General features: G+C 38.7%; 3 protein-coding genes across 4 annotated transcripts; 2 read left to right on the forward strand and 1 right to left on the reverse strand.

Annotated features, from left to right (window-relative positions):
• Positions 1-1,004: 1,004 nt before the first annotated feature.
• LOC103986683 (eukaryotic initiation factor 4A-1) lies at positions 1,005-5,437 on the forward strand. The gene is made up of 5 exons (XM_009404760.3): positions 1,005-1,164; positions 2,723-2,792; positions 2,930-3,036; positions 3,140-3,570; positions 4,580-5,437. The coding sequence occupies exons 2-5, from the start codon at positions 2,725-2,727 to the stop codon at positions 5,213-5,215; spliced, it is 1,242 nt and encodes a 413-aa protein (XP_009403035.2). The 5' UTR covers positions 1,005-1,164; positions 2,723-2,724; the 3' UTR covers positions 5,216-5,437.
• A 908-nt stretch (positions 5,438-6,345) lies between these two features.
• LOC135675653 (uncharacterized) lies at positions 6,346-14,824 on the forward strand. Of its 2 annotated transcripts, none has more exons than XM_065186018.1 (15): positions 6,346-6,593; positions 7,044-7,171; positions 7,262-7,330; positions 7,407-7,520; positions 8,675-8,743; positions 8,821-8,877; positions 9,515-9,568; positions 9,643-9,705; positions 9,836-9,898; positions 10,122-10,286; positions 10,413-10,568; positions 11,992-12,072; positions 12,172-12,233; positions 12,328-12,459; positions 14,553-14,824. In XM_065186018.1, the coding sequence occupies exons 1-14, from the start codon at positions 6,428-6,430 to the stop codon at positions 12,410-12,412; spliced, it is 1,332 nt and encodes a 443-aa protein (XP_065042090.1). In that variant the 5' UTR covers positions 6,346-6,427; the 3' UTR covers positions 12,413-12,459; positions 14,553-14,824. The 2 variants fall into 2 exon arrangements, with proteins under 2 accessions (XP_065042090.1, XP_065042089.1); XM_065186017.1 differs by having other exon boundaries at positions 6,347-6,593; positions 7,259-7,330.
• A 547-nt stretch (positions 14,825-15,371) lies between these two features.
• On the reverse strand, positions 15,372-16,957 carry LOC103986685 (NAC domain-containing protein 92). The gene is made up of 3 exons (XM_009404765.3): positions 16,416-16,957; positions 16,070-16,341; positions 15,372-15,961 (listed from the first exon to the last, which is right to left on the reverse strand). The coding sequence occupies exons 1-3, from the start codon at positions 16,588-16,590 to the stop codon at positions 15,509-15,511; spliced, it is 900 nt and encodes a 299-aa protein (XP_009403040.2). The 5' UTR covers positions 16,591-16,957; the 3' UTR covers positions 15,372-15,508.
• Between the last annotated feature and the right edge of the window lie 6,279 nt (positions 16,958-23,236).

The raw sequence follows: 23,236 nt of genomic DNA on the forward strand, positions 1-23,236 counted from the left end.
ACAAAAAGTGAAGATTAAATGATCCATCATATGTTCAAGAATGATTTGCTGGATTAGTGGATACTCCTTGTAATATAGAGTACTTTGTACATCATAAATAATGAAGTTTTCATCATCCGGTTAGAGTGCCACGGGAGATCAATTGTTTTATGATTAATAATTGATTAATACATCTACATGTTGTATAGATTCTTCATGCTTTACTGTTAAACAGTTGTTCAGACTGGTTGGTGCTCTGTTTGAAAGGATGATATTTTGTCTCTTCATGAGTTTTAATGTGTAGAGATGAGCTGGTGGTTGTGGCCTTTGTTTTGTTTTCGCTTTTTTGGGTGATGGAATTTTCTTCATTTGGAACAACTTAGATGTTTTCCAGAGATATTGCAGAGAAATTGACATGCCAGTATGATGATACCTCTGAAGTATAAACTATCATTTACTTTTAGACAGGAATCTTGAACATAGATGAACATGGAAGTGCGGGTAATGGCAGGAGATACACACATAGGACTATTATGAAGCCAGGTTATAAATCTTAATTGAGAAACAGGAAGTTATTATTGTAGATTACCTTCTCAGTTACAATAATTTCCTGTGTTTTGAGTCGCACACTTGTAAGGAACTGACTGCAGTTGGATGAGATCTGCCTCGAGCACTATTGCAAAGGCTCCATCGGCTGGTCCTTTTGTTGGGTTGAAGGCAGGCCTGATTCGGCCCGGCTCAATTTTTGTTGGCCCAACAAAGCATAAATATTTTTAATATACTTCGAAATATATACTACATTTTATATCTCTCCTCTTATTGTAGAGTTATGTGTGTTGGCTTACTGCACATCCCAAAGTAAAAGCCAACGGAAACCCAACTTTTCGTTTTAGAAAGTAAATTGTATATTTTTCTTTTTTGCTAAATGTAAAAATAAAACCCTGATAGGGCTCCGGTTCATCCGGTCGAGACCGGTCCGGCCCAATTGATGTTGGTCCGAAGGAAACCCTAGTTAAGAGCCCCGCGGTCGCGTCCGTTAGCAGCCTCGACTAATAAGAACTGCGACTGCCCTCGCTGCCGTTGAATCCAATATCCACCTCGGGTTCATTTCTCGATCGGTGGCCCTCCCTCTGATTCCAATCCGGCCTTACGTTCTCGCCGCGTCAATTCCAACCTCGTGATCAGGTGAATTGTTTTGTGATTTAGGCTGCTTACGTTGATCGAGATTAGATCCGTCTTTGCGAAATCGTGGAAATATTGTGTCTTGTTTGCATATTGATGACCTTTTCGTAGTACTGAATCAATTTGGAACTACTGGTTTCTTGATGTTTTAGGTTTCTTTTGTGTGGATGTATGGCAGCTAGTAATCAACCTCTTTTTTGTCTCCGTTTTTTTAACGAACCACTTTTGATTGATTGATGGGATCTTATTTCTTGGATCAGCTTTTCTCTTCTCCAAGTAGTCTATGCTTTGCGTTAGTTTTTCCCTGGTGGTATAGCACCATGAGATGGGATCATCTTATGGTTTCCTTTCGATGAAAAATGCTTTTGGTGAATTGTGATACATCAGTGTTGTTTTTCTCTTCTCTTCCCTGATCTTTTAAAAATCGTCTTTGGACAATTAGTTGAAGCCGATCATAGATGTTTTACATTTAATTCTTGCAAGACATGGCCTGTTGTTACAGGCTCTACAGAAGCTTCTTATGCAATATGATTTACTTTTCTCCTGTTAATCTTGCTACTATATTATGCAATGTAAATGTTAGTTCCTTCAACCTTCACGTCTATAAAATTCTATCCTTAAAGCCAGCTACCTATTGTCATCTCTATAATTTCTTTTCCCTTCTATTGGGATCATCTTGCAAGGCTTAGCCAAATCTTCTTCAGGCTTTTCTTGCAGTCTTAGTTGTAAGAATAATCTTCTCCTCCTCTCAACTTTTTATATCGTAACCTGGCTTGAGGATAACTGATATGTTAGTTTCGTTGAGCCTGAATCACTGGCTCAAAATTATTAGGACCAAGTTAACAAGAGTACACCTATCACCCCTTATATACTAGTGAAGTCTTTGGCCACCTCTAATATGGGACTAAACTGATGTTACAATCATTGTAATGGGTTATGTTGCGTCCTTATCAGGATGTTGTTGTAACATACCACCTTAGTCCCACATCAGAAGTGGACAGAGTTTTGGATTGGTTTATAAGGAGTTAATGAGTGTATTATCGACAAGTGAAGCTTAATTATTTTGAGCCAGCCAATGGTTCATCCCATTAGGTCAGGTTGTAACATTTTGATTTATCCACAATACACTATGTTTAGTGGAGCAATTTATCTGGCCTTATTTTATGCTTCAAACTTGCAGCGGTTGAGCTTTTTTGTTTTATTAATCATGTCATTACTTCTATGCCTTTTTGCTTCTGTATTCATAGCTTTATCCTGTTTTCCCACATTTTTCAAGATGACAGGAGATCTATCATATCATTCAAAGTGGAAACATAAACATGTGATTGCTATTTGTTGCTGTGGAAGATTTTCATTCTTCTGATTATCATATATTTTTAGTTTGTTCTTCTCTGGTGCATCTCTTTCTCCTCAATTTCTGGATAATTTCTGTTGTTCTAAGTGCTATCTATTGTTGTAATTGAACGAACAAGTTCAGTTTTTTAGTTTTTGTGATACTTTGTAAAGACCGTTGCTTCAGTTTTCTACCTTTTTGTATAATTATTTGTTCTCTGCTTTCCAGGCATGGCTGGAATGGCACCGGAAGGATCACAATTTGATGCTCGTCAATATGATGCTAAAATGACTGAGCTGTACTTCACCTGAACCTTGTTTTTGTCTATTTACTTTAATTTTATTATTGTTTTCCTTATAAATGATCCATACATGCTATTTCTTTGGTGTGATCACATGTAATTTTTTGTCAATTGTTTTCATATGGTTAATACAGGCTAAATGCGGATGGGCAAGAATTCTTCACCTCATATGATGAGATTTGTGAAAGTTTTGATGACATGGGACTCCACGAAAACCTTCTTAGAGGCATTTATGCCTATGGTAAGACATTGCAATGGTATTTTTTGGTTAGCATTTTGGCTACAAAATACTTCTGTAACATATATGTTCTGTTGTTGGACATTTAATATTGTTATCATTGTAGGTTTTGAGAAACCATCTGCAATTCAGCAAAGAGGAATAGTTCCCTTTTGCAAGGGTCTAGATGTTATTCAGCAAGCACAGTCAGGCACAGGAAAAACTGCAACTTTTTGCTCTGGAATACTGCAGCAGCTTGATTATGGCTTGGTCCAATGCCAGGCTTTGGTTCTTGCCCCCACTAGAGAACTAGCACAGCAAATTGAGAAAGTCATGCGAGCACTTGGTGACTATTTAGGTGTCAAAGTTCATGCTTGTGTAGGAGGGACTAGTGTCCGAGAGGATCAACGGATTCTTCAAAGTGGGGTCCATGTCGTGGTTGGTACTCCAGGTCGTGTCTTTGATATGTTGAGGAGGCAATCCCTTCGTCCTGACTACATTAAAATGTTTGTCTTGGATGAGGCAGATGAAATGCTTTCACGAGGCTTCAAGGATCAGGTTCTCTCTTTGCTGATAACTCCTGTTATTCTGATGAAACAATTTTATTATTTTAATTACTGTATCAGAAATGTTTTATTATTTTAATGTGTTCTGCAATATACAGAACTGATTATAAGAATGAATGCATATTTTATGTGTATCATAGACTTAAAAATCTTTGTATCAGTTAATAGAATTCTGATTCAAGATACTTTTGATTATTAAAGAACCTTCTTTAGGCTTTTAAATTCCTTTCTCAATATGCCTACGGTCTAAGAGCTAAGTATCAGACTACGAGAAAGTGGTTTATAAACAAAATCGGCTATGTTGTTGTATAACATGATTAATGTATGACTGACAGTGAGTTGGTAAAATAAATATTGGATCTTTGAGGACTTGGGCCTGAATTTTATACAGTCACAGTTTCTCACATTAATTATCTTCTAGATGCTTGATATTTGCAATATGAAAAACAGCTGAAAGTATTTTACATGCATATGAGCTTATAATATAAATAGCCTGTTATTGTTGTTTGTCCCTTTTTACCCTCTACTGAGAATTTATTGAGCAAATCCTTCCTCCAACTCAATCCAGTTCCTGTCATTAGTGGCAAAAAATCGCAAGCATGATAATGCATATCATATTACATCTTCTGTCACCACAAAGTGCTGACCTTTTGTCTAACTTGTTTCTTTGGTATAAAAAAAAATTGTGATAGTTTGTTGTTACAAATGACTTTCATTACCGTGTCCATGCAAACTATATTGTTCCCTTATAATTTTCTATATAGAATGTGGTTTATTTGTTGTTTTTCATTGCCAAAGAACTGTTATTGTATTGTTAATATGCTGAAGTACTAGTACTTGATGTCTATGTTCAACACCTGCTACATACTCTCATTCTACATGTGCATGTGTCTGCTGACTTGGATTATATTGCTAATTTGAAATATGCTTTCTTTATTTCCCATTCATCTAATATATTCTGAGCTGTGTATATAAATTTGACAATTGATGTTTCTTTTCAGATATATGATATCTTCCAGTTACTCCCTTCAAAAATTCAGGTGGGCGTCTTCTCTGCCACAATGCCACCTGAGGCCCTAGAGATTACCAGGAAGTTTATGAACAAACCTGTTAGGATCCTTGTGAAGCGTGATGAACTCACCCTGGAGGGTATAAGGCAGTTTTATGTCAATGTCGAGAAAGAAGAGTGGAAGCTTGATACCCTCTGTGACCTTTATGAAGCACTGACCATCACTCAAAGTGTCATCTTTGTTAACACTCGACGCAAGGTTGACTGGCTCACCGATAAGATGAGGAGCAGGGATCACACGGTTTCTGCTACTCACGGAGACATGGACCAAAACACCAGGGACATTATAATGCGGGAATTCCGTTCTGGCTCCTCTCGTGTTCTCGTCACAACTGACCTTCTTGCTCGTGGTATTGATGTCCAGCAAGTGTCAATGGTGATAAATTATGATCTGCCTACTCAACCGGAGAACTACCTCCATCGGATCGGACGAAGTGGACGTTTTGGAAGAAAGGGTTCCGCAATAAACTTTGTTACCCGTGATGATGAGAGGATGCTATTTGATATACAGAGGTTCTACAATGTGGTGATAGAGGAGCTGCCTTCCAATGTTGCCGATCTCATCTGACGAGATCCTTTGACATTAATGCCTTTGTAGGCCTGTTTCTTTTTGTCAAACCATCCATTTTGGGTGGAATGATTCAGCCTTTTTATATCTTCCTTCGATGGTAACTTGTTCCAATTTATTGTTATTCCATCTCTCCAAAGCTACGAAGCTGTCCAGATCTCTTGTATGAGCATTTGGGTACTTTCAGAGAAGCAAGATGAATATATTTTTTTTTTATTTGAAGTTTTTTGGTATCATTTATCTGCTGTGTGCAATTGGCGAATTGTGCCTTAGCACGAGCTTGACCCCCCTCTCGTGGATGCGTGGCAAATGTTTGATGATTTGCCAAATGCCTGCAGTTGGAGACGGCAGCAGACCAGTATTGCTGCTTCAAGTAGGTTTCATGAATCATTGCACGTCCTGGAGATGGACAGCGCTGAAAGAAGGCACAGCCATTGCATGGGTTAATCAGATATTGAAAAGAGAGGAAAGAGAAAATTTTGATGATCACCCAGAAACAAAAAAAAGAAGGTAAAATCGTGCATCATTTCATAATTTTCCGTTCATAAATTGCCAAGAAAATAAAAAAGTTGTGGTCCAAGAAACAAGAACGAGATGACTAATTTGGCCTCCACGGAATAACCTCCGTCCGATCAGTATCGGACGGCCGACACTGCATGGGAAGGGGTAGCTCCGACAGCTACGGAGCAACTACAGAGGTGGGGACCACCTGGTCACTTCCTCCACGACGCGTGTCGCCATTCCACCACTGCATTGTAAACAGAGAGCAATGTTTTTCTCTACCCATGTGCCAGTTACCCTATAAATATACTCTCTAGAGACATCAGAGGCAACCACGGCCCACAGGTGGGTGCAAGTGGACCCTGCTTCATCATATTATTATATTTTGGGTTAGATGTCGCGTATACACTGAGCGTGGATATTAACGTATGGATGGAGAAAGCCCCGCAGTATACCTTGCCACTTACAAACTGGACCCACAGTGGGTTCCTCTGAACTCTAAATTCTCTCTCCACTAGGGTTAATTTCTCTGGAGGCGGGTAAAACTGTAATGGGTATTGAAAGTGATTGCTCCAGTAAAATCCAATGGGGCGATTCCTCCTCTTATTACTTTTTATGTGAGAAGAATTACTAGTGTTGTGGTAATGATAACAATAGAAAGAGAGGAGAAAGGCGATTCCTTTTTGTTTCTTGAGGAGAAGATTTCTGGTGATGGAGGCTTCAAAGCTACTGATAGCTTCGATCGTGCTCTGCCTCGTGTTCGTCGGAGCATGGGCGGACGCCGGGGCCGAAGAGGAGGTCGTCGTCCAACACCTGGCGCCGGATTCGTCGCTGAAACTGGAATTGGAGCAGCTTAGGTCAAAAATCTCCGCCCTAGGTCAGCGCCGATTTCGAATTTAATTCTTGTTTAATTTTTTTGTTTTTGTTATTGGACTAGAGTTTTGTTCGTATTCTAGGGTCTCTAGGGTTTTGAAGATGAAATAAAGGGTTTTTTTTTGCTTCAGAAAGTTGTTCCTTTCCTTGATTGGATTCAAAATTTACGTCTGATTTTCCTTTTTATTTCTTCACCTTCTGGATTTTTGGTGTCTTGAGAAGTTAAAGTTCTGTTCTTTTACAAATGTACCTCCTTTTTTAAGACTTCCAAATAACGGCAAACTAGGTTGTAGTTTGGCTCTCGCAGTCAGATTAGATTTTGTTCTTTTGGGGGTTTCATTTAATTTAAACTACCAACTCCATTTCTTTGTGTTTTCCTGGTATTCTGTGATTATTTCTGAGCCGAGGAAACATGGTTTCGAATGATGATGTTTTTTTATTATTCCCGCCGTAGAAGCTAGCATTTTGGACAGAACGCGTGACCTGAAGAGCAAAGATGAGACTATCACACATTTGGAAATGATCATTGAAGAGAAGTCAAAAACACTTTTATCATTACAAAGCGAGATAGAATCAGTCCAGGTGACTCTACGGTGATACAGAGGCTCAATTATTCTGTTTGGTTGTTGCTATCCATCTTATGTTTTCCATATACTTTTGGTTGTCTAGAAGAAGGGAGCTGGAGATGCAGAGGAGCTTGTTAAAAAGGCTCATGCCCGAGCTGGTGAACTTGAGAAGCAGGTCTGAAACATCAAATTGATTAGTCGTGATGTAATTGTAAGGATTTGCATGGTTGTGATGTAGATTCTCTGCACAGATGGCGAAACTTAGAAATGATATTGAGTTACAGAACAAAAGAAGAGTTGCTTTGGATGCTCAGGCTGGTGAAACTGAAAAGAAAGTGGGAGAACTTAATTTAAAATTGGAAAATGTAAGTCTAAACTTATGTTTGGATATGTTTGATGTTAACATCTGTTTACTACAGGTCTTCACTTATAATGTTGGTTTTCTGCAATGTGTCCTTTTACATGTATTCATTCTATCATCATTTAAACACAAATAACATCTTTTGTCTTCTTCTTTTCATGTCATACATCCAGCCTTTACAGTATAATTTGGTTAGAGCCATCTCTTGGAATGAAAACTGTTGCATAATGGAGCACTGTTCTTGCATTCTATGGTTACAAGGCACATGGAACTAGGATGTTATAGTTAGATGCCATTGATTCATATATAGCTATTGGGGGAAAATATAGAGTTATTCACAGTTTTTGTCTGTAGCCGATAGTTGACCATATGGGTATTCAGTTCATCCATTGTTAGAGAAACAAAAATACTGGAGTTCCAAGGTGCACAGGCCACAATGACAAGATGGATTTTTAATCATTGTAATATTGGACGTAAGTGTCTCCATAATTTACATGAGATCATGATTTGCCAAATATACTCAGCAACTGTTGTGGACCAATTAATTTAGGATAGTGGTCTGTTCATAGAAGGATAATTCTTCCAGATATGTGAACCTAGTGACGAAAGGCTTTGGAAAAACTGTGATGATTAAAAAAGGATGGTGAGGTGCATGAGGCTTCTATTGATGCGACATTTTGGGAGAGATAATTCTTTTAGATAAATGAACCTAGGTGTCCAAAGGCTTTGGAGAAGCATTTTAGGCCCATCTTTGACCACCTTGCAATTGGTGAATGATATAACACTTGATTATTAGTGTTATAATTTAGAAAGATATGGGTCGATACACTTTTTTTTTCTTTTTGGATCCTGTCAGATATCTGGTGGCTTTATGGATTTGATCCCAAATAAATCTTGACAAAAATCCTTCATGTTGTAAACAGTAGATTTAGTTTCTTCCATACCACCTGTGCTAAAGTATTTTCTAGCTTTTGAACTTAGTTAAGATTGATATATTTATTTCTTAACCAAGAATACTATGATCTTTTGCTTGATTATGTCGAAGATTTTTCCAATTTTTCTTATATAATTTCAAGTAAATGTTTGTTGAACATGTTATTTTGGTTGCCACAAGTTGCCATTGCTGGTTATATAATTTCTCCTTGTTATCTCTTATAGCTCCAGAAGATAAATGATGAACAAAAACGTAGAATTCAGAAAACTGAACGTGCTCTTCATGTGGCAGAGGTTTGTGCTATCAACCACTATTATCACTTGGAAGTTTTACATTCTGACATTCATATTACTGTTGGTCTCTTCTTTAGGAAGAGCTTATGAGGGCACAGCTAGAAACAACAGCTAAGTCAAAGGAGTTGTCTCAGGTAATAATACTTATAGATGAATGAAGTAGTATCACAGCCTTCGATTATTTTACAGTCTGTATCTTTTTTTTCAGAAATTGTAGTAAGTCCTTTATACCAGATTTTTTAACACCCTTTCTTCTTGTAATATTCCTGGATTATCCAAGCTATACAAGAAGTAACGAACTGAGCAACATGTATTGTCCTGATCTTTGTTTTCAAGCCAACTTTGTTTCTTATCTTGTGTCTGTATCCTGTATAATAAATGTCCCAGAAATGTTTTACTGTTGCAGAAACAGTGCCTCATGATTATGAGTTCTTTTTACTGGCTTTATTTTCGTGTGGACCAGAATAGCTTCCTCTAATATACAGAATCTAGATGTTCATTACCTAGGTAAGGATAGTCTTTGCTTGATATCTGTTCAGGCTCTTAGACGTATAAATGGTGCTTCCTGTACAACTCCTTCAAGACGTAATTGTATGTATTTGTTAGGCAGGGTCAAATGATGGTTTTACATGTTCCTCATTCTCACAATGGTAGTAGGTTGTTTTACTTTTCGATAAGATGGACTTGTGGAACCAGCAAGTTTACTTGATATTGTATAATGAAATAATTCAGCAAAAAAAAAAGTCAATTTCCATTTTGCTTACTTTACAGGCCCATGGAGCATGGTTACCACGTTGGTTTGCCGCTCATATCAATCGCTATCTGGTATGCATTATGTCGAAATGTTAGTTGGCATAGATGTTAAGCATCTGATGATAACTTTGATGGTAACATTTCAGGAACTTGCAGCAACCTACTGGAAGCATCATGCAAAACCTACGTTGGACGTCTTCCTTCATAAGGTGTTTATATATTTGCATGAGAGCATCCTTCTGTATTACTTCTGTCACCCACCATTAATACAGGACACATGTTTTTTTTTAACTTCAATCTGTAATCACATTCAACATTTTATGTCTGAAATTTTTTCAGGCATTGGAGAAATCAGCTCAGGCACAGAAACGGATGGAACCTCACTTGGAAATGGCTAAAAATGTATGTCATCAAAAGTTAAGGATCATTTTAATAATTATATTTACATTCTTTAGCAATTAAATTCTGTGCATGCTGGTTTATTGGAGAGTCTGCTGAATATGATACTTTGATATTCAATCTTGTATACAAACAATCACATGCTGAATCACAGATGCACTTAAAACAGTTTATGTTTTATGTAATATTGTTAACTTCAATAATCATCCTTCTTCTATTTCTGTAGAAATGGATTCCTGCTATTAAAGAGCGATGGGTGATTTTTGCAACAAATGCTGAACCCTATGTGCACACTTTATCAGCTAAGACAGTCGAAGTGTATCACACTTCTAAAGATGCCATAGCTGCACATGTAGTCAAAGTACAAGAACTGGGAGGTCCCTACTTCCAGGTACTTAATGTAATCTGTTTGATGGGAATACTGGATGTCCTTCTATTGACATTCTTTTATATACTCAATTTTTTGTTTTTAATAAATTACTTGTGCCACTATAATTTCCATGTGCTTTGGTTTTAGGCAGCCAAGAGGTTTTCTAAACCATATATAGATCAAGTCGCCACTATCACCAAACCTCATGTCAATAAGGTGCAATTTGCTTTGAAACCCTACAAGAAACGTATAGTTCGTGCTTATGGAAAGTTTCATAAATCAGCAACAGTTTATCATCACCAGGTAATACTTGCACTTCTCTTTCTCTCCTAATTGGTGTGATCTGCTTATTTATTCTTAGTAAAGGTTTTATCTCTTGCCAAAAAAAAATATCTTATCCACTCATCATGATTACAAGCTTCCCAGTGTGTGAAAAGAAATAAGACAAAGGGCTGAAATTGCAGTGTGAGATATACACACATTTACACAGACATGTATGTTTATATACGAGAATAATAGTAGCTCCCCGTGAATTTTGAATTCAACAATTCTGTATGAACAAAGCAAGAAGTTTCTACAGTTTTTCTGCTTTTTGTAAGCGAGCAAGTTCTTTGGAATAGCTATATCTGATAAACTGAAAAGCCAGCCCAGCTCATTAAAAGAATTGTTTACTGTACACATAAGAGAAAGACTATAGGATGTAACTCTTTACTTCATATGGAAGTAATTTTTTTTTCCTTGTGATCATGCTGACAGGACGTAACCGTTGTCATCGTAATCATCACAGTTGACATCATTGATTCATTGCCGGTTTCTCCTTGTTCGTTGTGCATTTCCCTATTATACATGCATTATTTTGATATTTCAAACTTCAAAGTACTTGTCCTTTAAATTTTTTCCTCTTATGAAGCAGGATTGTTAGCCACCCACAACTATGCATTACTCTCATTTGGATAATGTAGTTTCAAACTTTCAATTACTGCTCCATATTTCTGTATGTTCCAATCCATGGTCCCCATTTATGTTGACTAGTTGAGCAGTAATTCGGACAAAGCCAACTATGCATTACTGCTCCATAATGCATAGTAATACATATTGCAGTCCATATTACTGCTCAACACTAAAGCCAATCCAGTCCATATTACTGCTCCATAATGCATGGTAATACAAAAGCCTGTTGTTGCAGAACACTAAATGTTCAACACCATGCATTCTTTGTATAATGTAGTTTCAAACTTTCAATTACTGCTCCATATTTCTGTATGTTCCAATCCATGTTCCCCATTTATGTTTCCATGTTGCATGGTCTCTTGCTGTATTCTGCTTGTTCACTCTTCTTGTTGCATCCGCTGGTATGCGGGTACACAAGTAATGCATGTTGAACACTTGCCTTCATTGACATGAAATGTTTGGTTGATAAGACTGAAGATTGTGTGGTAATTTGTTTTGTTATAAGGGATAAAGTCATGTGCTCTGCTTATGACCCATGAAGTCTTGCCGCATTTTGAAAATCTGCCATGAAAACAATTCCTAACTGATCAGTTTTGTTTCATTTTAGCACTGCACCAAGCTTAGGAACAATTTAAGCTTGCTCTATGCCCTTTCGCTGCTTTCATATGCTAATGTTTAAGATTTTTGCATGTCTAGAGATTCTAGTCTTAGGCTATGTGATGTGCAAATATGCATATCATGATCAATTTTATGGTTCTGTTTAATCTTATTGTAGGTCCAAGCTGGCATCCATGAACATTTAAAGAAATATGAATTAACAAAACCTCTTGCTACCAAAGAGCTGGTGTGGTTTATGGTATATCAGATTCTTCCTTTATGTCATCAGATATTTGAATTTCATATAATCAAAAGTTTCATTGGTCAGCAATATAACAACGATTATATGGACATGCAGGCTTCTGCTTTGTTGGCTTTACCCATTTTCCTTGTATACAGATTCTTATCAGATATTCTTTGGTTGGTTTCTTTTGCATCTATATTTAATTTATTACTTTTATATTTTTTGATGGATAAGATATTTGTTTACTTGTATCTACTTGTTAATGATCAGCTCTAAAAACACAAGAAAGCCAACACGAAATGCGCACGGAAGCCACACACACAGAAGGCCTAAGCGTAGACTTCCTGACAAGTAGAGTACGATAAAAATAAAATTATCAACGTTGTACTTCTTATATTCGAGGTAATATTCTTTGTCTCTTATGTGCCTTTATATCTCAAGCATGGTGAAACAGATGAAAAAATTTTAGATTATCATTTAAGGCTTTTAATTTTCATTATCCTTCTCCTCAAATTGATTGATTTTGAAATAAAGGTTGGCTAAAAAAATACTCTGTATCCTGTTGGTGGTATTGCTTTATGGGGATGACCACTATTGTGTTTGGCAGGTGGGTTTTTCATTTTAAAGTAGTAGACGGATGAAAATTTGTCTAGTAAAACACTGATCAGTTTTAGTTTCCCTTTTTCATCAATGATTTTTAAAGTAAAGATTGACTTAATAATTCTATATCCTGTTATGGTATTGCTTTCTGGGGACAGCAGCTATAGTGTTTGGTAGTCCAATATCTAGGAAATATATATTTTAGTAAGGTTTGTTGTTTGGCATTTGTATAAACATTACCAAATATATTAGTAGTATAGCTACATAATCTTCAAGTAATCCTAAATGAAGCAACTTCTGTTAAATTGTTCTGTCCACAACTTTTTATTTCAGAAAGTGCTTCCTTTGGAGATTGGAACAATGGTAGAGAATTTTAAAGTTCGAGAAACGGAGATCCGTATTTGTTTGTTCATGTATGGTTGGATCAGATCCAAGTGAATTGAATAAAATTGGTTGGTGACTAAATTTTGAAGTTAAAACTTTGGCAATAAAGTGATGCTTTGATTCGACAGAGGAATGTAGATGTATTCATACAATGCCTAGCATATAACTGGTCCATGATGCTTTTTGGAAAAGGCCATCATGTGTTTGATCAAATATGCTGTTTCAATTTATCCGTTAGAGTGTCATTATTAGCATAGTCAGGAATCTGATGAAAGTAATCTCAGGCAGAGTGACTATACTCTTCAAAAAGTAGAAATTATAAAATTAATCTTATAAATTAAGCAAAATGGTTATGCCACGTGTTGAAGTTATAGTATCTGTTAGCTGAGAATCTGTATAGTGAAGAAAGATAGGGGAATCAGTTGAATAGGTCAGCGAGTAACAGTTGGAAGAAAGAATTTAATACCAGTACAGAACATTAATCCAGTACAATATGACAGTACACATATTTTCATGTGTTACCATTTACTTTGGTATGGTTAGTGTACTGTTCCCTGGTATCAAGATCAGACCGACAAAGACTGGTCAATATCCCTTCAGTATTTAAATCCTTTATCTGAAGTTATTATAACCTTGGTTTTGGTTATAACTTTTATTTTTGGAGTTCTTGATAGATATCGGGGAGGTTCAGCTGCAAAAAGAGAAATAAGTGTTATTTGAGTATGATGAGCAGTAAAAGAAATTTCGTGAAATTTGGGCTCTCTCTCTCTCTCTCTCTCTCTCTCTCTCACACACACACACACACACACACACACACACACTGTGGTATGCTATGTAAGCACATTTTTTTGGGGAGTGTACAGTTGGTTTGATGAGAATCTTGTAAGTACTTATGTCTTGTGGATTTGTTTTTGTTGAGGAAATTGTAGACAAACCCCTGGAATCATGCTTATAGCTTATGCTATGCAAAAGGTTAAGGAGACAAGAAACCATGATTTGATATTTGATATTTAAACATCTAGTAAAGCAATCTATTCCCATGTAAATTACCTGCTATATGTTCTTGATTTTTACTTCAGTTGTAGACGATTTCTTTTTTCTATGCAAATGATTCTGCAAGTATTGCATGTACACATACATACTTGGTGATACTTTTTCTAAAAACACTTAGTGCTCCCGAAATATTTTCTTTCGTGTCTTGAGACCTTCAGAAGTGACAGCCAAAAATCAGTCATGACATGATCTGAAGGTCAACTACAGTTTTTTTTGTCTGCATGTCATTTGATCATAAGTTCGACAAACAAGTCAATTTGCATTTTCATGCTTGTTTTGTTGTGTTGATTGGATTCTATGTACAGCATATTTATGATTGTTGTTTATCTAATCATGCACATCTAATATCTATGCAAAAATTCAGAGTTAGTAGTTGTGATCAATGGCCATGAATTATTCTTATGAGGGTGTAGAGTTGTTCTTTTTTCTGTGGCTAACAATTACTCCATTCTATTCAGATGGCCTCTGCTCCTAGTTCGCCTCAAACCTTTCTTGTAGTCGCTGTGATCTGCAGTGGTAAACTCTTAGGCTTCGAGTCACCTTCTGTGAGAAAAAAAGCTGAACAATCATACATTGCAAAATTTTGTAGCAAAAATGGTATTGTGTATGAAGTGTTTTGTTATTTTACCTTTTATATGCTGCTTTAAATCAATTTGTGGTGTTGGAATATTTAAACTTCTACATGCCAAAATTTACACTTATATCAGATTACTCTCAACATTTTTCTTGATGGGTTTCCTTCTTCTTGGGGTGTTTGATAGCCTTCATTTCCCCCCCCTTTTTATTAACTAATGCATTACCAATATATATATGCATTTAGCTATGTGATGCAACACAAAATGCAGATGCATCTCAGTGCATCATTCTTTCACATTGCAAATATATACTGTCACAGATTTCTTTGTAATTGCAAAAAACATTAGCTAGTGTTGATGTGTTTTATTGAGACAGCATCTTGATATATTATTGTTCATCTTACATCTGATGAAATCTCCCTTTGGATACCATTGATCCATGCAAAGGTGTATCTAATTAGCATATAAATGGAGAAGCTTTAGCTATTCAACTCCCAAATCTTGTATAAAGATATGATGGGTCACTTTGAGGTTTCAAAAGATATATTTTTAGTGATCATGAGGTCCTTGAAATCAGCATCATCATTCACACTTCTATGACCCACTCTCCAATATCGACCTCCCTGGTTCTGTGCACCTCCTCAGAGAAATCTCTCTCTGTCTCTCTCTCTCTCTCTTTGATTTCTAATTACACTTAATAAAGAAGCTAAAACCATCAGTTTTTCCATCTAATGTTTCAATCAAGTGTGGCAGAAGAACACGAAATCTCACAAAAGATCGCCAACAGGACAACTATCTAATGGTGCAGTTCTCGACGAGAAACTTCTCTTGCCTCTCCTTCAGTAAGGAAGCCAGAAAACTTCGTGCTCCGTGGCAGAGTCCATACTATGGTACCCGACATCAGAGCCAAATCCGCCATCCATGGCTCCCATGAAACCGTTGGCAATGGCCGACGAAGGCGGCGGCTCAGCCACCCCCAGTGGCTGGAATAGAGAAACTGGCATCGCTGCCGGTGCCGGCGGCGGTGGCAGGGCGCCCAGATTCAGCTTCATACCTGCGAGGGTGAAGCCTCCTCCTCCTCCATGGTAGCTGAGCTGTGGTTGGATCGGTGAGGTCGGGCCATGGCTGTCTCTGGCGAACCTCGACAACTCCATCAGCTCATTCTGGATGAGAGAAGGCGTCGAGACAGGCCCCAACTCGACATAATAAGGGTTGGCTCGCGGCTGGCTCGGCGGGTACTTCTTCCCGGAAGAACTACTCTTCATGAACACACGGCAGACGACCCACTCATCCTGTCACAGGTGCAAATGCTATTCCTATCAAGTTCATATCCTTCAGCGAAAGATCACGCTCTTCCTAATGATCCATGGATGATGATCAAAACACAGTAAATGTATGACCTTGATGTATTTCGAGGCAAGCTCGGAGTGGAGACGGTATTCGTGCATGATCCAGTTGGTCTTCTCCCCTCTCGGAGCTCTCCCTTTGTAGAACACCAACGTCTTCTTCATCCCCACCAGCTCTGAGGTGCTGCTGTCGAAGATCTCCTTGTCTTTCCCTGTCGTCTTCCAGTAGCCGGCGTTGGTGGCTCGGTTGGTTCTGACCCCGCTCGGGTACTTGCGGTCCCGCAAGCTGAAGAAGTACCATTCCTTTTCCCCCAGCTTCGCTTTCTCTGATCACAGGTTCAATCAGTTGGTACCATTCCTTTAAATCTACTACATATCAGCACATCATCGAGATGTTTACCAGGGAGATCCCATGGCTCGGACTTGGTGAGGTCGACCTCCGCGATTGCTCTCGCATCGAAGTCCGCCTCAGTGATCTTGTGGGTGAGGTAGTGGGTGATCAGCTCTTCGTCGGTGGGATGGAACCTAAACCCAGGCGGCAACTGCTGCTCCTCCTCCTCAACTCTTCCTTCCATATCTTCCCTTGGTTTGTTTGCAGGCGGCAACGCAGCCTTGGAATGGAGACCACCTTCAATATATACCTTGTGCTATATTGAAGACAACAAAGTAGAACCTAAAACAGGGAGGTGGACGGGGAAGGCGGCAAGGGAGCTCCAAGTCCTCCTCCTCCTCACCACGACGAGGACGCGTTGTGTGGTGGTGGAGCTCTTACCAACCGCCGAGGGCTTCACACACAAGCTGCTTACGTGCTCATCCGGACAAAAGACCATGGACGGTGACCGCTTGCCCCCCCTCCTTGTTCTCTGCAAATTCCACTTGTGTCGCCACCCTTCGTTCATCAGCAGTCATCCAAACTCTCATCTTTCTCTCTCTAGCTTGCTCTGCACATACACTTGGGTGTGCTTAAAATCTGTGGGGATCAGTCGATGCGACCAAACCGTGGACGCAACCAGAGGTGGTACGTAACCGAGACGAGATCTCGAGCCGACATGGTGACACGTAGCTCAGCGACACGACACGCGACGCCACGGGACGCGGGGGGGGGGGGTGGGGGAAGGGCCCCACGCGCTCCTCGGCCCCGTAGCTGGAGCCAGCAACTCGTTCGAGTCCACGTCGGCCCGGTCCCACCCGACGTCACGAGGCTTGACCGGGGAGCAGACCGTCGGGCGAGCCGCCGGGTCGGGGTCTCCCCACGCGCCAACCGCCGCGACTATTCCAGCGGAGATGATTTGTGGGTGTGAAGTATCCTTTGGATTCTTTGCATGCTCAAATTCTTAAGCCCATCAATAATTGTTTGTTCCTATTTGTTGATCGAGAGTAGAGGATTAAATAATGCTCATATGAAAATATGTACAGATCAGAGGTTTCGTTTGGTTGTCTTGAAGTTTCCATCGGACTAAAAACTAGAAGAAAAGGTTAGAATACAGCAGCAAGACTCATCCTGTCATGCAATCAGTATCTTCGAGCATTAGAGGTTATGTTTGGTTGTCGTGAAGTTTCCATTGGACTAAAACTAGAGATAAGGTGAGAGAATACAGCAAGAATCATCCTGTCATGCTGTCTCTTTCTTGCTCCAAGGAGTCTTTCTTCATGATTGATTATTTTGTTGTTTTGGTATCAAATGATGTACAGTCAAATGCCCTCAGAAACATATCATATATGCACAGTTAAACTTGAGTTGATTTAACCGGAGTTACTATGGGAACTCTGTTATTGAGTAAGCTTAAACATTTAGTCTTTCAACTCTATAGTATGAACAATCGATGTATCTTTGTCGTTTATGGATTAGAGATTATAGAAAACCATTTGTGCACATTTTAGAGAACATAAGTGCAATGAAAAAGTTATACATGTATACATACAGTAACAGCAGCATTAAGAATTAGCTCAAAATCGGAAAGTGGAAGCAAATCTAAAGCTGTAAACTAACTCAGACAGAGATACATTCATGTCCTGCAATGAAGAGGGATGTAAGGTGCCTTCAATTTTTTGATGTCGTATTTGCTGAGACCAGCTTGAAGCTCTTACTGTGATGCACGAGAACGATCGCTCAGCTTATTTTGGTGGTGGAACTGCTCAAGCAAATTTCAAGAACTGGAGCGATCATCCGCACTTTTCGGTATAGCAGTGCGAGGATCTTTTCTTTCAAGAAATCAGGGATTGTTTCGAGCGATTCGAACCCATCAACATTCTTTGCGAGGGCCTCTCGGCAGAGAGAAACTAGATAAGGAGGCGAACAAATGTACCGTGGCCGATGAGTCAGCATAGCTTGATTCACGGGTCAATGTTGGAAGTCTTCGGTTGTCTGAGTTGGTTGCCGAGGTCGGAAAGCTGGTAGGTGGCTCTTGTTCGAGACGTTGGTTGATGGCTCTCTGTCAGGATCCTGGTCGGTGCGTCGATGAGAGGCAATCTCTTGAGATGATCTCGGGGGATGGTGGCTCTCCTACACAGAAGGTCCCGTCGGGTGGTTGTTGACTGTGACCCCTCGACTAGTAAGTTAGTGTAGGGTTCTATTTTACTTTTCTCTTCCCCTGGGTCGGATGCTGGCCAGGGGCTCTTATACTACTATACGAGGATCGGTCATACACGAGTTTGACGTGATGATCCATCCTCGAGGGGCAAAATGGTATCTTTGTACGATCATTGTCCCGGGCTTATCGGGACAGGACGTATCGAACGGTGTCTTAGTACGATTGCTAGCTCGACGCATGAGGGTGCTTCTCTTGTTAACTTGGCTGTGGTGTGATGTGACATCAATTGTGACGTGGCCTGGGCCCGAAATATATCTTATCAGCTTCTTCCGCGACCTCCCAAACGATCTCTACCGCATTAGTGAATGTGTTAGTCAATTCTTGTTTATGTAGCTTGACATGCCCGCATTGGATCTTCAAGCTTATCATTTTTGTGGCTGATAGGTATGGATCGGATTCCGGTCATTCTTTTTGGTCCGATCTGGTGAGAGCGGAACCCACCTCTGGTCTTCCAGAAGAAGAAGAAGGCCTCGTAGCGGACTCCTCACCAAACATCTTCACATCATCAGTAGTAGCCTTGCTATTCCATCCCCGCATGCTGTAAAGGTTTTCATTCGTTAGTTATCTATGAGATATAAAAACCCGTATAATATGTTATTATTGTTATATGAAAAATTTTAATATCAAAATATTAGAATCAAATAACGGTATAATATATATTTTTTGATCCTATTAAAAAAGTATTTATTTGGTCTATAAGCGCTTCGGATCCAAAAATAAATAGATTCATCTCTTTTGATAAAAGGTAAATGGTACACGATGAATAATTAGGAGAGAAGTTATTTTTTGAGGAATCTTATCACTTTCTTTTTAGTATTCATAATCGTAATCAGAATCCAATCATATCTATATTTTATCTTACCTAAATCACATAATCTAATATTCATCTACTTTGGTCTACTAATTATTATACTACTATTATAAGTATAAAAATCATGACCAAATAATTATAAACAAAAAATTATAATATGCAACTATTATAAAAAATATAAATATTAAAAATTAAAATTAAATAATGATATATCAAATTTATGATACATACCTTTCGATGCTCCTCAAAAAGTTTTTATCATATTCAAAAGTCATAGTGATATCAATATGTAAGGAGAATTAAACTAGTCTTCTTTTTTCTTATAAAAGAGAAGAAAAAAATTTATAATCTTCATATTGTGTCCTTACAAAGTCTTATCTCTTTATATACAAGAGGATCTACAATAAGTAATTAGGTGAGTTTCTCTCATCAAAATTATCTTCTAAATTTTTTTACGATAATTAAAATTTTTTATTGCTCGATAATCGTAATCAAAATTCATTCATATTTATAATATATCTTACATAATTAGATAAGATCATAACACTAAATTCTCGCGATACTTCTTTTCACGAGACAACCCCAACGTTGGGTGGTTAGGAAGCTGATCATTGGTGGGGGAATACTTTGGTGGCACTTCTCCGGAAGCGGCGGAGGCACGAAGCTCATCGGCACCTATAAAACTGCTCGCCGCTGGTAGGTTAGAAGCTTCCGGAGCCACAGCTGAAGAGATGCTCGAAAGGTTAGAAGCGGGGAGGGGAAACGCCGGCGGGAAATTGCCAATAAAGAGAGAGAGAGAGAACAAGTTAGGGACGTTTGCACACACACAAGTATACACGAGTGTTGATCCAACGGTCATCGTTAGAAGCTTGTGATGATCACAGTTTTTGCACGGTCAGATTTGAAGAAGAAACGAACGCATAGATTCTATGCGGAGACAGTTTAATTTAATTGGAAAAGAGAATTAGTTTGACAGTTGCTACCGTTATGACCAAATGAACACATAATAATAGCACTACTCATAAATGTTATATATAGGAAATAGAAAATACCCTTAATTTCTCCTAGGAAATAAAATCGTTCAGACACATAAACCAAAACTATTCCAAGGTATCATTATAGATGGATCACTTGGATTAGGGTCAAAATCAACGATGGAAGAGATGACACAAACAGGTGATGTGTTGCGCGTTTTGACTTCTTCCCATAATTATAATTGTGTGATTGTTCCAACTTCAAACGTTTTGTGTAATCCCATAGTGTTGGATGATTTGTTGGATTTAGAACCAATGAACAATCGCATCAAGATGTAATGGTATGATTATTTGGAGTCAACGCAAGGATTATTGACATCAACCGAAATTTATGAATATAGATAAGAAAATAAGCACTTAAATCAAGTAAACAGGAATTCCCCGTTTTTAAATAGTAATAGATTGATTTTTTTTTTCTGAGAATAAATGCATACGCCATTTATTCTATTTAGATTGATAGAAAAATCGAGATATTTTAGGATGGATTCGAATATCATGATGTAGTTTGAAGTCTACGGATGTACAAAAAAAATGAAGTCTACCTCCGAATAAGTCCTTATCAAATATTCTTTTGTTTTTATAAGTTATGATTGTTAATCTCTAATTCATCGCAGAATTTGCATATATTCAAATGCATTTTGTACAATCTTATTGTGTAATTATTAGTTGGAGACGAAACTCTTTCACATTTGAGTATGATGTTCATCTTGAAAGTCAATTATATCTATCTATCTCGGGACATGGGACAAGAGGGATATATCCATCTCGAGTTAGAGTTTTGGTGCTTTTACCCAAGTTGTATGCATTGGACATGCGAGACATTTTATCGAGTAAAAGTGAGTCTAATGCTCTAAATGTTTTTATCTTAGATGAATACATCGGTGCGAGAATATGCTTTACCTGATTATGATGCATTAGATACTTCAAATGTTAATCTATTAGATAGATGTAACACTCGAGAGTATATATTTTTCTTAATTAGGGCATATTGATGTTTTAGGCGAATGTATCATATGTGGGGAGATGTTTTGCCCAATTATAATATATTAAGTGCTTCATATGCTTATGTCCTATTTGTAGTACATCGGTTGTTTTAAATTCTTATCTTTTGGGCAAATGAATCATCTATAGGGAGATGTTTTATCATTAGGGTAAGTTGAGCAATTCAGATGTTTAGTTGTCCTCGATATGACAATGTTAATACGATAATTCATCTTTCTTAAGCTTATCATGTTATGATATGATTTATGACTACTAACGAGCCTTAATTTGAGATGATTTGATTAGAGATGAAGTTTTGACATATTTATAAAGTCTTCGTTACGATGATTCTAGTAAAACCTATGCCAAACGTTTTTGCGATAAGAAATTTTCGATACTCAAGTTATCGATATTCATTCATATCGAGCAAGAAATAATAATGATAATTAAAAAAATTTAAAAAGTATTTTATGAATATACTTACAGAGATCTCCTTTTATATTAATTAAGAGGAGATTTTTTTTAGATTTTATACTGATATGAGTACAATATTATTTTCTAACTGAGTGGATGGAGACTATATATTGCTTCCCGATTGAGCAATATCTTCCGAGCTTTCCTACTACAACTTTCAACAAAAAAAAATAAACGCACACCAAATGTCAACACTTAAGAATTGACCTCATCAAAAGTTTCATTCCCTTCCCCTCCTCTCTCTCTCTCTCTCTCTCTCTCTCTCTCTCTCTCTCTCTCTCTCTATATATATATATATATATATGGGGTCGGCATCCAATTCACCAACTTCATCACTTGTATTTGTTCTCCCTCTTCCTCATCTTCCACTGCTCTCCATCCCTCGTCGGAGCTTCTTAATCTCCCTCTCGATTTCCTTGTGTTTGTATTGTACTTGCTAACTAGAGAAGGGATATGGGCTGCACCCAAAGCTCAAGCAAGGCGTCACCGCCGAAGGACTGCGTGCGGGTGATCCACATGACCGGCTACGTGGAGGACGTGAAGGCGCCGGTGACGGTGGCCCAGATCAGGAGGAGGAGTCCTCCCAAGGACGTGCTCTACTCCTCCGACTACCTCACCACCTTCGGCTCCAACCCGCTCCGGCCCGACGATCAGCTCCAGCCGGGCCGCGTCTACTTCCTCCTTCCCCAGGACGTCATCCGCTCCGAGACCTCCGCCGTCGATGTCGCCAACCTCATGAACCGCCTCGTCGCCGCCGCCAAGAAGCGCGGCTCGGCCCCGCCAGTCGTCACCCTACCGAGCCGGTCGCGGCCCCCGGCGTGGAAGCCGAACCTCGACTCGATCGAGGAGCAGCCGAACGACAGCGACAACGAGTCGAACGGCGGGAACAACAGTTTCTGGTCGTCCTCCAGGGAAACGTGAAAGACCGGCAAAGGAAGCAACTTTCTCTCTTTGAAGCCAACATTATACTGAGGTAGGCCATTGAATCGGAACAAAGAACATTCCATTCTTAAATCTTTTCTGTTGTTTCATCAAACTTAATCAATCCAAGCAAAGCTTAGCATGACCGATCTGACATGATCGTATCGAGCTTTCACCCCCGCGACAGCGATATCAGAATCTATGTTCTTGAGTTCTGATCCCAACCACCCATGAAAAGAAAGATAGTGTGTCATCTAGGCTTCACGTGAAGCATATGGTTTGCGTGACAGTAGATCACTGTGTTCTTAGCTGTCTTCTTTCATCAAAGCTGCGACCTTAATCTGCACCTTTTTCTTACCATGACCAGTTTGGTAGCAACCAGGAACGAGCAGAAGATGCAGCAGCAAGA

This window comes from Musa acuminata, chromosome BXJ1-6 (genome assembly GCF_036884655.1).
Source record: "Musa acuminata AAA Group cultivar baxijiao chromosome BXJ1-6, Cavendish_Baxijiao_AAA, whole genome shotgun sequence".
Lineage (NCBI taxonomy): Eukaryota > Viridiplantae > Streptophyta > Magnoliopsida > Zingiberales > Musaceae > Musa > Musa acuminata.